The sequence below is a fragment of the Juglans regia genome, chromosome 15 (genome assembly GCF_001411555.2).
Source record: "Juglans regia cultivar Chandler chromosome 15, Walnut 2.0, whole genome shotgun sequence".
NCBI classification, from domain to species: Eukaryota; Viridiplantae; Streptophyta; class Magnoliopsida; order Fagales; family Juglandaceae; genus Juglans; species Juglans regia.
In genome coordinates, this window is record NC_049915.1 from 19,878,726 (window position 1) to 19,894,370 (window position 15,645).

Here is a 15,645-nt window from a genome sequence, read left to right on the forward strand (position 1 = left end):
ATAAGGGGTGATCTATAGAAACTGTAATGGACCCTTCTTACCAATGATTATATTTGAGATAGTCAGTATTTGAGATAGTCAGTCTCCAAGAAGATGAGAGAGAGATAGATAGAGAGAATTAAGAGAGAGAAAGAGAATAGAACTGTATATTCTTCATTGTTGTTCATCCTCTTTAGTTCTGCTTTTATACATTCCTCACATCCATACGACATCGTATCATATTAAGATGCTTGCTGAAATTACATTGAACAATAGCATATCACTTATTCTATTTACAACACAACAACTCTTTATTAAAACAACAACGTTCCTTTAAACACATATGACGCCATAGCACTTCCACTTTTAACAAACTAAACTACCATCCTTCCCTTGCATTTCTTCTTACGATCATATTAGCACCCCAACTCCCTTTCAGCCATTACTTCCCAACACATGACATACCCCTCCCCTTCAAATCACCTTGCCCACAAGGTGGGAAAATATTTCCTTAAGTTGCCAATAAGGTTCCCAAGTGGCTTCTTCTACATCAGCGCCTTGCCATTGCACCAAAACCTCAACCATAGCTTTATTATAAACTTTCCTGTTGCAGCATTGCACGATTGCCTGAGGCTCAGGCATAATCTCACCATGAAGATCTATTGGAGGCAAGCTAGAAAGTGGAGAAACATGTTAGCCCACCTTCTTCTTCAAACATGAAACATGAAAAACATGATGCAATTGGGACTATGGAGTAAGATTCAATTTATAGGCCACTTGGCCAATTCTGTCCACTATTTGAAATGGATAAAAAAATCTAGGTGACAACTTCAAATTTCTTCTTACTGCCAACGACCTCTATCTATAAGGCTAAAGCCTTAAATAAACCCAATCCCCTACTGCAAATACTCTCTCAGTGTGTTGTCTATCAAACTATAGTTTCATCCTTCCTTGTGCCACCACCAAATTACTCTTCAATGTATCCAATATCTGCTCACGAGTCTTTAGCAACTCTTCAACAGCTTGATTAGGAGAAAGTCCTAGAATGTATGCTTGTAATCAAGTAGGTGGTATACCATATGCAGTCTCATATGGTGTACGTTTGGTAGACTTATGGAAGCTGGTGTTATACCACCATTCTGCCAAAGGTAACCATTCAACCCACAATCTTGGTTTGTCACCTGAAAAACACCTCAGAAAGTGTTCCAAACACTTATTCACAGCCTCGGTTTGACCATCACTCTGAGGATGGTACGCTGAGGAATAGGAAAGATTAACCCCTAGCAACTTAAAGAATTCCTTCCAAAAGGAACTAGTGAAAGTGGAGCCTCTGTCAAATACAATACTCTAAGGGTCAGTTTGGGTAGCGAATATATCTCAATACTTTCCAAGTATTTTTGTACGGATGAAAATATTCCACATGCTAAATACAATGAAACCATCTTTGTTCCAGATCCATGGGCATCTCAATACTGTTTCACCATGGACAAGAATTATTTCTCCCACCAACCTTTTCTCTCATTCCCTTCCTCTCAGTTACCCTCCCCGATACCTCTATTCTGCCCTACCGACAACTTCCCCCAGTCCCTTCCCTTTTTCTCTCAGTTACTTTCTCCCATCACAGTCGAAGCAGTGAAAAGTCCAGTGTGTATTTCGGTGTGAGGTGGTGGAGGTACGATGGCCTAGGTGGCCACGTACGGCAATGCAAGTGGAGAGAAATGGGTGAAATCCATTTCGGTTGGGTTACCGCAAGGGAAAGAGAGAGCTGCGCGTGGGGAGATCAGTGGTGGCTGGCTTGGTCGCCGGCGTGAGGAGGAGTCGTCGGTGGTGGCGGTGAGGCTGGGTGGCCGCATACGGCGGCGCAAGTGGAGAGAAATAGTGAAACCCATTTTGGTTGGGTAATCGCAGGGGAGAGATAGATCTACGCGTGGGGGAGATCGGTGAGGGTTGGCTTGGTCGCCGGCGTGAGGGGGAGTCGCTGGTATTGGCAGTGAGGCTGGGCGGCGCACGGCGGTGCCGAGCTGGGCTGAAAGAGAATCAGGCGTAGGGGAGAATCAGGCGTGGGGGAGAATCGGGCCAAAGGAGAGAGAGAGAGAGAGGAAAGAAAAAAAATCACTAAAATATTTATCACTATTATATATAAATAAAAAATAAAATCACTATAATATTTATTACTATTATATATAAAAAAAATACTAAAATATTTATCACTATTATATATAAATAAAAAATAAAATCACTATTATATTTATCACTATTATATATAAATAAAATCATCATTTCATCATTATCATCATTTAAAAAAAAAAATCAATCATTGAACACATTTTTTAACTACCTATCCAAAAATCAACAACTCAACATACTTCATACATCCAAACAACTCAAAATACTCTCAATGAGACTCACAAACTCACTTCAATCTCTACTCACAACTATTCACAACACTTCTCAAGTATTCTCGCTAGGCATACCATGTAGCCTAAAAATATTATCTAGAAATAAGGAAGCCACTTTGGATGCTGTGAAATGATGCTTCAAAGCAAGGAAGTGAGCATACTTCAATAGCCTATCAACCACCACCATGATGACAGAATAGCCCTTTGAGACAGGCAAACCCTCCACAAAATCCATTGATATATCTGTCCAAACTTGCTGAGGAATTGGCAAAGGTTGTAGAAACCTAGCTGGATGCACATTCTCAACCTTGTTCCTCTAACAAACCTCACATTCCTTAATAAACCTCTTGACTTCAGTCTTCATACCAAGCCAATAAAAATCTGATCTAGCTCTATGTAAGGACTTGTGCAAACCTGAGTGACTTGCAGTAGGGCTGGCATGTACAAAATTCAGTATCTTAGCTTTCACTTCTTCACAGTTAGGGATGTAAATCCTTCCCTTTTTAAACAATACACCATATCTCAAGGCAAAAGTTTTACTTGTTGAAGGATCTTGCTACAAAGCAGCAATTTGTTGGTGAACTGCTTGATCCTTTTCATAACTCTTTTTAATTTCTTCCAGCTAAGTGGGATTTGGTATAGTAATAGCTGATAAGACCCCATCACCTTCATCTCTTTCTTTCCTGGACAAGGCATCTGTCACCTTGTTCTCGACTCTTTTCTTGTACTCAATACAAAAATCATATCCCAACAGCTTCGACATCCACTTCTGTTGAGCAAGTGTGGTAGCCTTTTGCTCCAACAGATACTTCAAGTTGTGATGGTCAGTTCTAACAATGAAAGAGCCTCCAAGCAGGTAAGGTCTCCACTTCTTGACTGCTATCACCAGGGCTAAAAAGTCTTTCTCATATGTTGACAGCTGCAGATTCTTCCCCTTCAATGCTTGACTCAATAAAGCTATGGGTATTTTTCCATGCATCAACACAACTCCCACACCATTAAGACAAGCATCACATTCAATTATAAATGTTTGAGTAAAATTAGGTAATGACAAAACTGGTGGGTTGGTCACAGCTTGCTTAAGCTGTTAAAATGCCTTAGTTGCTTCACCATTCCACACAAAAGTGTCATTCTTCAATAAGGCTATTAATGGGGCAACTATCATGCCATAATTCTTGATGAACTTTCTATAGTACCCAGTCAACTCCTCAATGCTTTCACAGACTTGGGAACTGGCCAACTGGTCATGGAGCTCAACTTCTTTGGATATAAGATGACCCAAGTACTCAATCTCAGCACATGCAAAGTGGAATTTAGACCTCTTAGCATACAACTGGTGACTCTTAAGTGTATAACACAGCAGCCAAATGCCCCATATGAGACTGAAAATCCTTGTTGAAAACCAATATATTATCAAAGAAAACAATGACAAACTTTCTCAATGAGGGTCTGAACACATCATTCATAAGACCCTAAAAAGTGAAAGGTACATTAATGAGTCCAAAGGGCATTATAAGGAACTCATAATGACTTTCATGTGTTCTAAATGTTATCTTAGCAAAATCTTCTTCCTTCATTCTAATCTTATGGTAGCCTAATATGAGATCAAACTTAGAAAAGACAGCTGAACCAAAAAGCTCATCGAGTAATTCATCCACAACAGGTATAGGGTACTTATCCTTCATTGTAGCTTCATTTAGTACCCTATAATTTATACACATCCTCCAAGAGCCATCTCATTTTCTCACCAAAAGTACAGGTAAAGAGAAAGGGGATTGGCTTGGTCAAATTACACTAGATTCCAGCAATTCCTTAACTATCTTTTCAATTTCAGTTTTTTGGCAATACAGATATCTATATGGTTTAACACTAACTTGTACTATCTGTTTCTTTAGAGGAATTTGATGATCATGAGACCTCTGTGGTGGAAGGCCTCTTGGCTCATCAAAAACCTTTTGGAATATGTTTAACAAATTCAAGATATTCTGAGGTACATATTGCAACACCTCTTGAAATTGAATAGACATTACTTGTAATAATAACCCTCTATACTCCACTGTAGAGAGTTTAGCAATTTCAACATCATCAATTAAATTGCTAGGTATTGAGGATAATGCCTTCAAATATGTCAAACTGCCTTTATATGTAAACTACATATTTAGCTTACTAATCGCAAAGAATAGGTCCTAGTGACAAAAGTCACTGCATCCCCAACACCAAATCACAACCTCTTAATTCTAGAGTCAATAAATCAGTTAGGGGTGAGCACCGACCAAGTCGGAGTCGGTATGTCCATCCTCCGACTCTGACTCCGACATATTCATCCTCCGCTCCTACTCCGACTTCGACTTGTCAGAGCGGAGTCAGATTTTGGACTTTTTTCAACTTCATATTTGGCACACTTTTTAAAAAGAATTTTTTATGTGAGATTTTAAATTTAAATTTTTTCAAAATTTACAATATGAAGTAAATAATTCATTTTTGCTTCAATTTTACTAAAAACATAACAAAAAATAAAACTAAATAAAAACAAGTAACATACTAACATGCTTCAAAAAAATTAAAAAAAAAAAACTAAAAATGACTAATCACTACAATAAACATCCACTTCCCATCATCCATCATCCATATCCAACTAATAACTATAATAAACATCCACACTCATTATCTATCAATTACATCCAAAATCATTCACATCATCATAATAATATTTTTTTACAAAGACTATAACAAACATTTTCTAAGTTCCAATTCTGACAAAAAAAGAAACCCAACATTTTCTAAGTGCCAACTAAATTAAATGTTCACAACAACAAATATCAATGCCCAACAACAAATTAAATGTTCCAAGCATCACACTGCCATTCCAACTTCCAAGTTGTGCTTGAAAAAAAAAATGAAAATATTTTAGTTACACAAATATTTTTGGACCTACATAATATATCAATACAGGAAAATTATAAGCATGCATAGGTAACAAGTTTTATCCTTCAAACTATAGTGTATAGAGATTCCTTTCAAATTGGAGATTAAAAATAGTGCAACTTCAATTTCCATTATACTATGTGCAGACAAGATGTCGTACTAGTGAATGAGATTACACTTAATGAAGCCATTATAGAAGATAGAGAGCAGTGATCAGAGAAATTCAGCAACAGATGTTTGTCATGCTAAAAACATGAAGAAGCATCGGCCTATGCCAGTTCATATTAAATTCAGTACAACAAGATCCGCAACCTTCGAGTAAAATTGAAGTTACAACGTCGAGATTATAGAATCAACCAATCTAAAGTATTTTAGTTTGTAAATGAGCACTACCTTCCATCCATGCAATGAATCAAAAGTTGGTAACATCTAATAAAGTACATGGATGAAGTTTTTGTTTAGGTGGTTAGAGTCTGAAACTCTGGTTCTTGACAAGAGGAGAGTGATAATCTCTGGTTGATAAATAGTTAAGTTGCAATAGGTAAAAATATGGAGACAGCAAATTAAGGGGAAAACACAACTACAGTACTTGATCTGGATCGATCCATGTTTAAGATTACTCCTTGAAGGTATATAAATATATATATATATATATATATTTATAAGACTATTAATGCAGTACTTTGAGGTAAGACTATTAATCAATTAAAATAAAAAAAAGTCAGGCAAAAGTTGGACCTCAAGTCCTTCACTCTTCAACACCATCTCCAAGTCAACAACCAAAAAACCACTTCCATCCAACACTTCATGTTTTGTTACAAACAAAAGAATAAAAATACTAATTTCTAGAATTATATCTATTCCTAATTAATCAATAATATTAATTATCCTCATTTCTCAAACTTGATATGTTCTAAGATCGCATTTTATTCTTTCAAAACATCTCAACAAAAACAGCTCCGATATTAACTCTAATTAAAACAGTCCCAATATAATCACAGTTTTATCCAATCATTCCTTGCAAAATTACACAAATTCACATTTTACGCAAAGAGAGAGAAGACAAAGGGAGAAGAGAGTGAGGTTTATCGTGTCGACCGCTGCCTGCGAGGGTGGTTACTGTCTACTAGGTTAGGGTGAGGTCAGGAGGCGACTCGGCGAGTGAGAGACGAGATTCGGGGGGGACTACAGTAGGGTGAATGGGTGAGATTATAGTGTCTAATTATATATTATCAACTTATCATTCTATTTATGATTTTTATAATTTTTTCCATCACTCAATTTAATTGTTAGTATTAATTAATGAAAATTATTATTTAAATTGATTTGTACTATATTGACTAAAATTTAAATATAATTATTAAACTAGTATTATTATACATTGCCACATTGGTATTAAATGTAGACTATAAGTCTATAATGTTATTATTGTTAGCATTTATACTTGCACTATAGGATTGATTATTGACAATTACATATTATTATACTATAGTATTACTTGTTATTAACAATTAAATGTATAGACTTGTACTATAGTGATTAATTACATGTTATTGTCTATAGACTTATACTATGGTTTTTATATATAGTGTTTAATTATATGTTATTAACTCATTATACTTTTATTATAACTAGTGTCTAACTTATTCCTATTAATAGCTAAAATATAATTTGTATTATATATTAGTATAATAGTATTACATGTCTACACGTTAGTAGTTAATTACATATTGTTCTACTAAAGTATTACATATTATTATATTAGTTTCTAACTTAATTATATACTAGACTTAGTATTCTATATTCAATTTATTTTGCTAGTCACTAGTGATTATATATTATATATTGGAACATTGGTTATTATACATTACTATTACATGTAATTATACTTTAGTTATTATACATTAGTATTACATGTTATTATGTAGTTTAGTGTTTATAAATAAGTATTACATATTATTATATTTATATATTAGTAATTTATTGTTATATGGTAGTAATATTGTAATAGTATGATGTTTACATATAAACTATTATTAGTCAATTTAGCCTATATATATATTATAGTATAAATATATTATTTAATAATAATGAGCTCATGCTAGTATCTTATGGAGTTTAACTAACTGTATAAAATATAATTATATACAATTTTTATGATTAATATATAGAAAAATACATATATATATTTATAAAATATATATAATATCGTTGTCTGAGTTAGAGTCGGATCAGAGAAGAGTCGGAGTCGGAGTTAGTTCAACTCCAATTCCAACTCCAACTCTAACTACTCAGAGGAAAAAACCTCCGACTCTGACTCCGAGTGGAGTGGAGTCAGGATTGGAGTCGGATTTTAGGATTTTTGCTCAGCCCTGAAATCAGTTACAAAAGTTGTACCTTGTATATGCAAAGCAACATCACTGCACTTCCCTTCACTCCTCAATACATCACCATTAGCATTCTCACCTGCATAGGCTAAGACTTCTACACAGATAACCCACATTTTAATGCTATTGTGGTATCCACAAAATTGTGGGTACTACCAATATCCACCAACACAGTTACTTTTCTTTTCTTTATCTGTCCAAGAATTCTCATAGTCTTGGGGCTTGGTGCTCCTACCAATACTAGTACTAAAATTGATACAACTCCAGCACAATCTTGTACATTAGCTTCCCCAAAATCTGTCAACCGTTCAACCTCAACTTCTGACTCCAATGGCTCAACCTCAAACAACTCCATTCCTTCAAGTACATATAACTTTGGCTTAAGGCACTTATGGCCTTGTGCCATTTCTTCTCACATAAATAACAAAGCCCCATTTTTCCTTCTGTCTTGCATCTGTGCTTCTGAGACTCTCTGATAAGATACTTTAGCAGCATGTTGTACCTTAGGAGTACCCAAAATAGAATGAGCTTGGGCAGGTCTATTCAGATTCATCCCTGGTGTTGTACCTTAGGAGTACCCAAAATAGAATGAGCTTGGGCAGTACTCTTCCATGCTTTTCTTATACTCCAAACATACTGTTCTTGGATCTTGGCCAATCCAAATGCATCATTCAAATTCGTGGAAGCTAACATTATAACAGGGAGTCTTATCTCATCCCTTAGCCAATTGAAAACACAACTTAATTTGTTCTTTTTAGATATGCCACGAATTATATTGGAAAGAAGTTCAAACTCAGCTTTATATGTAGTCATAGAACCAACATGTTTATGCTGAGTGAGTGCCTCCATAGGATCATCATATGGAGATGATCTGAGCCTTACTTGAACAGTCTGAACAAATTCCTCCAACGAATGAAAAGTTCCTACTTCACTGGCATCTTAGAACCACACCAACGCTTCCTCATCCATGTGAAATGATGCTACGAAGATCCTTTGCCTAGGAGGAACTTGGTGATACACAAAATACTGATTTGCTTGATAGATCCACGCTGCTGGATTCTTGCCTCCAGACCTTGGAAACCCAAGTTTAATGCCCCTAAGAAAACCTCTGTCACCTTAGCGATTATGAACTTCGCCTAAACCCTCATTCATATCAACATTTCAAGCAAAAGTTTGGGCTTCTTGAAAATTCCTTCCCACCTGATCATTACCCACAGACCCATTAAGTGAAATCCTTGAAATCTGTTGAACTATTTCATTAAATCTTTTTTCTTGATTTTCTTTGTCCACACGAGCATTTTCTTGCAGTTGCACAAGAATGGTAATTTTATCTTCCAATTGCTTTTGCTACCTCTCCTGTCATGTTGCCTCAACTGGTTTACAGAATCAAGAACCTGTGCATAAGACCTTGTATCCTCCGCCATAGTGCTGGCTCTTGATACCAACTGTAATGGACCTTTCTTACCAATGACTGTATTTGAGATAGTCAGTCTCCAAGAAGATGAGAGAGAGAGAGAGAGAGATAGAGAGAATAAAGAGAGAGAAAGAGAATAGAACTGTATATTCTTCGTTGTTATTCATCTTATTCATTTATGCTTTTATACATTTCTCACATCCATACGACATCGTATCATATTAAGATGCTTGTTGAAACTACATTGAACGACAACGTATCACTTATTCTATTTACATCACAACAACTCTTGTTAAAACGATAACGTTCCTTTAAACACATACAACGTCGTAGCACGTCCACTTTTAACGAACTAAACTACCATCATTCCCCTGCATTTCTTCTCATGATCATATCAGCACCCCAACTCCCTTTCAGCCATTACTTCCCAACACACGACAAAACACAACTAACCAACTAGAGAATGGGATTTGGCAATCAATGAGACAGTCGAGCAAGCAATAGACGTACCATGAAACATGCACAGAGGTGAGGGACACAACCCAAACCCCTAATAACAACTATATATAGAAGATGACATCCAAAATTCAACGATCAATGATGACATGACAACAAAGTTACACCATCATCATCAGCTTCATTAGGGTAACATGATGCATTAGGGAACAACATTAAATCAGACCTCTTCTTATCACAATCTTTAGAGAAAATATTTTTCCAAATAGTAATGTGCATTTGCCTACTAATAGCCTCATGAATGAGGTACAAGGATTGGAATATTTTTCTTCTCACTCTTCTTCTTATCCTCTTATTTAAGGTTCTAACTTCGAACCCAGTTGTGTGTTCAAGTTTAAGGAATGAGCCTTCAAAAATTATCACAAGGCTTTCAAAAATTGTGTTAACATAATGGAAAATCCTAAAAATTCGGGGAATTAATACCGACCTCTCTTAATACCAATAATACATTTTTGCAGCCTAAAATATTTTATTTATTTCAAGAGTAATGTTAATTGTAATTTGTATGTATAAAAAATTTACATACAATGAAAACTCACCTAGATATATAAATCTACGTGTAGTTAGCATTTCTCTTATTTCAATCTTTAAAAAAAATGATAAATTTACAATTAATTTATAAATATTTTACAACTCTATTTAAAATAAAAATTAATTATATAAAATTAATTAATTTTAGATTAATTTGAAGTCAATTGTAAAATAATTAATTTGAAGTAAATTGTAAAATAATTATAAAAGAAGCTTACATTATCTATAGTTTAATTCAAAAGTAATGACAAAAGTGTAGAAGGTCATCCATAGGTTGACCCTACCACACGTGTGGATAAGATCATCTCTGAGTCCTGACGGCCATTCTCTCTACCCTACGTATCGTAATTCTGATAATTCGCCCGAAACATCAGTCTCCCTACAGAGAATATCGGTTCTTATCGTCTATTTCCTGTTCGTTTCCCCTCCCTCGGCGGAAATGGCCATCGCAATTCTTCCCTCCCAGAACTGCTTTCAAGGCCGGTTTCGGCACGAAGCCCTGACCCTAACTCCTCTCAAACCTCGCCGATACTCTAACCCCGACAGCCCTCAGTCCCGCCGGCAGAAGCGAAGTCCTGATCGTAATCGGAGAGATGGATCCGTGGCGGCAAGGTTTCCCGCCAAGAACCTGGTCATGGGGCAGGTCAAGATCCTTAGGCGCGGAGAGACGTTAAGCCAGACGAAGAGTTACGATAATCGGAAGCCGAGGGCGAAGAAGGAAAATGATTTGAATTTGGTATTGCGATCCACTGACAGGCTTGGTCCGGCCCCGCTGACGGTCCAGAAGTATATTAGGGTATCGGAGTTAAAGGTCGTCGATGAAATATATGCCGGATCGGCCTTCGTCGCGTCGCCTCCTCCAAGTTGCCTACCTGTCCCGTGCTTCTTGGGTAGAAACAACGGATCGGCCACGAGCGATTTGCGTCGATTATTGCGCCTCGATTCGGTCTGATCACGAACATCCCGAATCAATCCTAATTTCGGCTATTCGGATCCGATAACTATCGAAGTTTTATCGGACACGATCGTGCTTGTCAACCGCGTGAAAATTCGGATGTCTTCCTTTTATCGGTTATGGTTTGCGTTGGCTCCCTCAAATCATGGTCTTCCTTCTTACGTATTTTTGTTCAAGAGGATGGCTTTCGAGTGCGAGCAAAATGAAGTAATAAAAGTGGATAGCAGCGATATCTTTCGGCATGTTCTCATTGGAATTTGAACGGCAAAGATTAGATCAACCCCATTTCGCTCCTTCTCCTGGTTCTCCTTCTCGAGAGAAAGGAGATCAAAGTAGTTGCTCTGTTTTCTTGAAGATTAACACGATAGAATGGATTAATGTTAGTTAGTGTGCATTCTTGTAATTGCTTCATCTTCTATGCTGGAATAAAATCTCTGATTTGGGTAGCAGTCTCTGCTTTGTTCTTTTTTTTTTTTCCTCTCTTGCCCAATACTGTTGCTGTTCTTGTATATGAATGGATCACAGAAAATTGTGGAAGGAATCCTGTTGATAAATGGTTCCTCATAATATAGCCACTACACATTATAAATCATGTTCAATATGGCTGGTGATTTGTTTGTGGATACAGAAATCATTAATGGTACCTGCCTTCTTGCTTTTCTGCTATATGATAATAAGCTTACTCGGAGACTTTCACCTTGCTCCCTTGAATTGCTTTGCCTCTCATTCATTGATTTCCACACCTTCCACCTCTCCAGGCACTATCCTCTTCCAGAACCAGTGCTTTCTCCACAGGAATATCATCTCTTCAATGGGAACTCCTTTGGTTTCGGGTAGGAAGATGTAAACAAATATGGTCATGATGGTAATCCAGGCAGCAAAGAAGAGGAAGATACCAAACTTGAGTGCACAAAGAAGGGAAAGGAAAGACTGGGCTATTATGAACGTGAATAGAAGATTTACAGCAACTGTGATGCTTTGTCCAGCTGATCGAATTTCTAGAGGGAATATCTCACTTGGCACTGTCCAGCCAAGAGGACCCCATGACCATCCAAAAGCTAGGACAAAGAGGCAAATGATGAACACCACCAGTATTGAGAAAGCTTTTGACAGTTCTTGATTGTTTCCGAACTTCACCCCCAAGATTATGGCTACTATGACCTGTTTAACATACACAAATAACATTAAAATAGAAATAATAGTGGAAAACAAGATCCTCGTATGTGTTGAGAAAATGCTCATGCTTCTCTTACAATAGCTGTGCTGGGTTAAAGCATATTTTATACTGAAGGGGAATAAAGCCAAATCCATGTTCTGGGAAGCAACATAAAAATGATTGCACTTTGAATATCTGGTGCCAGTTTTTAATTGACTTCTCCTGGATCTAACTTAAAGAGTGTTAAAGATCTTTTACCTGGCATGTAACCATTTGGATTCCTCCACTTATAAGCAAAGGCCTTCGACCCAATCTATCTACTGTTGCAATAGAAATCAGTGTAGATGAAGCAAGAACTGCCCCAGTCAAAGCTGAGGAGTAGAGAGCAGCATTGCCACCAAACCCCATACTCTGGAATAGCACCGGAGCATAGAAGAGAATTGAATTTATGCCCGTGAGGATCTGGAATGTCGGCATGAAGAATGCCATTACTAATTGTGGTCTGTTCTTTTTCTCAAGGATGTTACGAAAGGGATGTTTTATAGAGTTTGAAAGCTCACTTGCATCAACCATGTCTTCAAACTCTGCATCCACATTTTTGGTTCCTCTAAGTTTTTCAAGAACTTTTCTGCCTTTTTCTTTTCGTCCTTGCTCGATTAAGCAATTAGGTGTCTCTGGAAGAAGTAGTCCTCCCACCGTCATTAAAAGAGCTGGAAAAGCAGCCAAGCCCAGAGAGAGCCTCCATCCCCAAGGTTGAAGCTTTTGTGTTCCATAATTGATCATGTTTGCTGTAAAAATCCCAAGTGTAGTTGCCAACTGAAACAACATGTTCAGGCCACCTCGAAGATGTGTCGGCGCCATCTCTGATAAATATAGTGGAACTGCCTTCATGACAAACATGAGGAAGTCTAAGTCGTGTGTTCTCAGATACAGAAACCATAAATTCATTTATTTTCTGATCAATCTTAACACTTGAAAAAGGTAGGCTAAACAGGATACCTGGTTTCCAAATCCAATGCCAACACCAAGCATGATTCGACCCAAAAGAAGCATTGCCATATTTGCGGCAGCTGCATTTAGGGTAGCTCCAACAAGAAAACTGATCCCACCACAGACAATACTCGCCCGACGTCCATACTTTCTTGTAACAGGAGAAGCCATCAGAGATGAAACCAAACCAGCAAGATACAAAGAAGATGTAAACGCTGAAAGCCCTTGGTTGTTGTACTTGCAGTAGTTGCTTTCATGCGCATGCATTTTCTTTATATAAACGGTATGGAAGAACTTCTCAAGAAATGCATCCATTGATGTCACTCCCCCTGTTGACACAAAATAGCATTTTGTAACTAGTAAGAACACAGACACACTCTCTCACAGGCAGGCTCACCCAAGTACATAATCGAGTAACAGAATTTTCCTGGTCATTCTTTCTTTATTCTTTTACAGTCTTTTTCTTTGTCGATTTATGTTTTTCACGAAACCCCAAATGAAGGCTGGAGTATAATAGTATGAACTCGTTAAATTTCTTAGCTTCTATATATGTTGATTACCATTTCGTTCCACTGGAAAACAATAATAAAAAGGAAAGATAACTTAAATATCACAGGTGCGAATATATTAGAGCGTCATAGCTTGGTAACAGGACTTGAGAATTTTATGAACATGTCTGAGCCTCTCTATGTTGGCTGATTATTAGAACAGAAATCAGGTATGAATTGTGTGGTGGCTATTCCACGACAATCTTTGTTATATCATCCGCCAAAGTTTCAACAGTTGGTAAATCTGTAATCTGTTGAAACTTTGGACTGAGGAAATGGAAGTACCTGAAATTCCAATATCATAGCCGAAAATTGAGCCACCAACAGCAGCGACGGTGCAGGCAATGATCACATAAACAGTGACCCTTCCTTGGTACTGTTCAGCTCTCTCTTTGGCCACACCAGCCGGACCAAAAGATCCACCTGCCATCTCCAAAAGCGTTATCTTCTTCTCAGATCTCACCAATATGAAGGAAAACACAGCCGACTCTTCACCCTCGAGTAATGACTATCACTCTGCTTGAGTTGTTAGAAAGTTTGCAGTGCAGTGGTGTGTACAAAAAGACTTTTTCAAGTGCATAACTGGTGTAAGACTTGAAACACAACCCCCTATTATTACAAAAATAATGTAATATTACGTACATACATTTGTAGAGAAGATTTCCTTTTCTAGGGATAATATAGATAAGGACTAATATTTTTTAAGATAAACCAGTATGTCATCGCCACTTTAACAAGGCAATACTCAACTTCATAGTCATAGCCTTGACATTTAAAGCATTTTTTTTTTAATATGCACTCTGTATATAAATATATATTATGCTTTGTTCCTAATATAGCAACATGATCATCCTATACCCCATTATATATGTAATTAACTAAAAATTAATAAATATGTAATTAAAGTTAAAGTTATCAAATTATGTAGATCTAGGTATGTTGACTTGGTTCAATTTAAATGTTTTCATCTAACAAAATTAATTATTCATGCAGGTATCTTGGAAATCGTCATGGATAAGGAAGTCTTAAATGGGGTTTGAAATTAATTAGAGCTATTTTCTTTAATTCATTGCAGATAATAATTATTTAGGTGGCAAAATCTGAACCGTTTTTCATCTTTTAGTACTCGGAAACTATATATGATATAACAAGTAAAATACCAGAGGAATTTGTTGGGTCTATCTAAAAGGTTTTTGGGACGCAAATTATTCTGTTTACTTACACCCATACACTTGTTATCCAAATTTGAACGATGGAGTATAATTGCATGATCGCCATGTGTACATGCAAGTTGGAGTGCAAGTCTTCTTGACTTGGCTGAATCTGTTTGTCTTGTGTCTGATTCAGAGTTTGGATCCCAAACTCATCTCAACTCATCTCAATTCATCATTACAATTTTTTCAAATTCCAATACAAAATATAATAAACAATTTAACTTTTTTAAATTCTAAAATAATAATAATATTAAAAAATAATATTATAACAATATTTTATCATCTCAATTCAACTCAACTCAACTCAACTCATTTCAACATCCAAACACAACTTTAAGCTCTGTTTTTTAAACCTTTTTCCCCAAAGCCTGATGTATTTTGTCTGGTTTTAATACTCGTGTTTCGATATTGAGTTGAATTAAGATGAATTGACTTCTTTATGAATGACAGTTAGTTGAGATGGTAAAGTAAATTTTATAGTACCTATCTAAGATGAGTTTAGATATATTTAAATATTAAGATAAATTTAGATGTATTTATAAAAAATTAAAAAAAATTATGAATCTCATATATATAAATATGTTGAGTTGAAAATTTTAATAATTTAAAAATTAAATATTGAAATATTAGA

General features: G+C 36.3%; 2 protein-coding genes across 2 annotated transcripts; one reads left to right on the forward strand and one right to left on the reverse strand.

Moving 5' to 3' along the window:
• Positions 1 to 10,590: 10,590 nt before the first annotated feature.
• On the forward strand, positions 10,591 to 11,103 carry LOC109001079. The gene has a single exon (XM_018978205.2). The coding sequence runs from the start codon at positions 10,591 to 10,593 to the stop codon at positions 11,101 to 11,103; it is 513 nt and encodes a 170-aa protein (XP_018833750.1).
• Positions 11,104 to 11,624: 521 nt separating this feature from the next.
• LOC109001070 (sugar carrier protein A) lies at positions 11,625 to 14,487 on the reverse strand. Its single transcript, XM_018978196.2, has 4 exons — positions 14,086 to 14,487; positions 13,262 to 13,581; positions 12,521 to 13,147; positions 11,625 to 12,267 (listed from the first exon to the last, which is right to left on the reverse strand). Exons 1-4 carry the CDS (start codon positions 14,228 to 14,230, stop codon positions 11,830 to 11,832), a joined length of 1,530 nt encoding a protein of 509 aa, XP_018833741.1. The 5' UTR covers positions 14,231 to 14,487; the 3' UTR covers positions 11,625 to 11,829.
• Between the last annotated feature and the right edge of the window lie 1,158 nt (positions 14,488 to 15,645).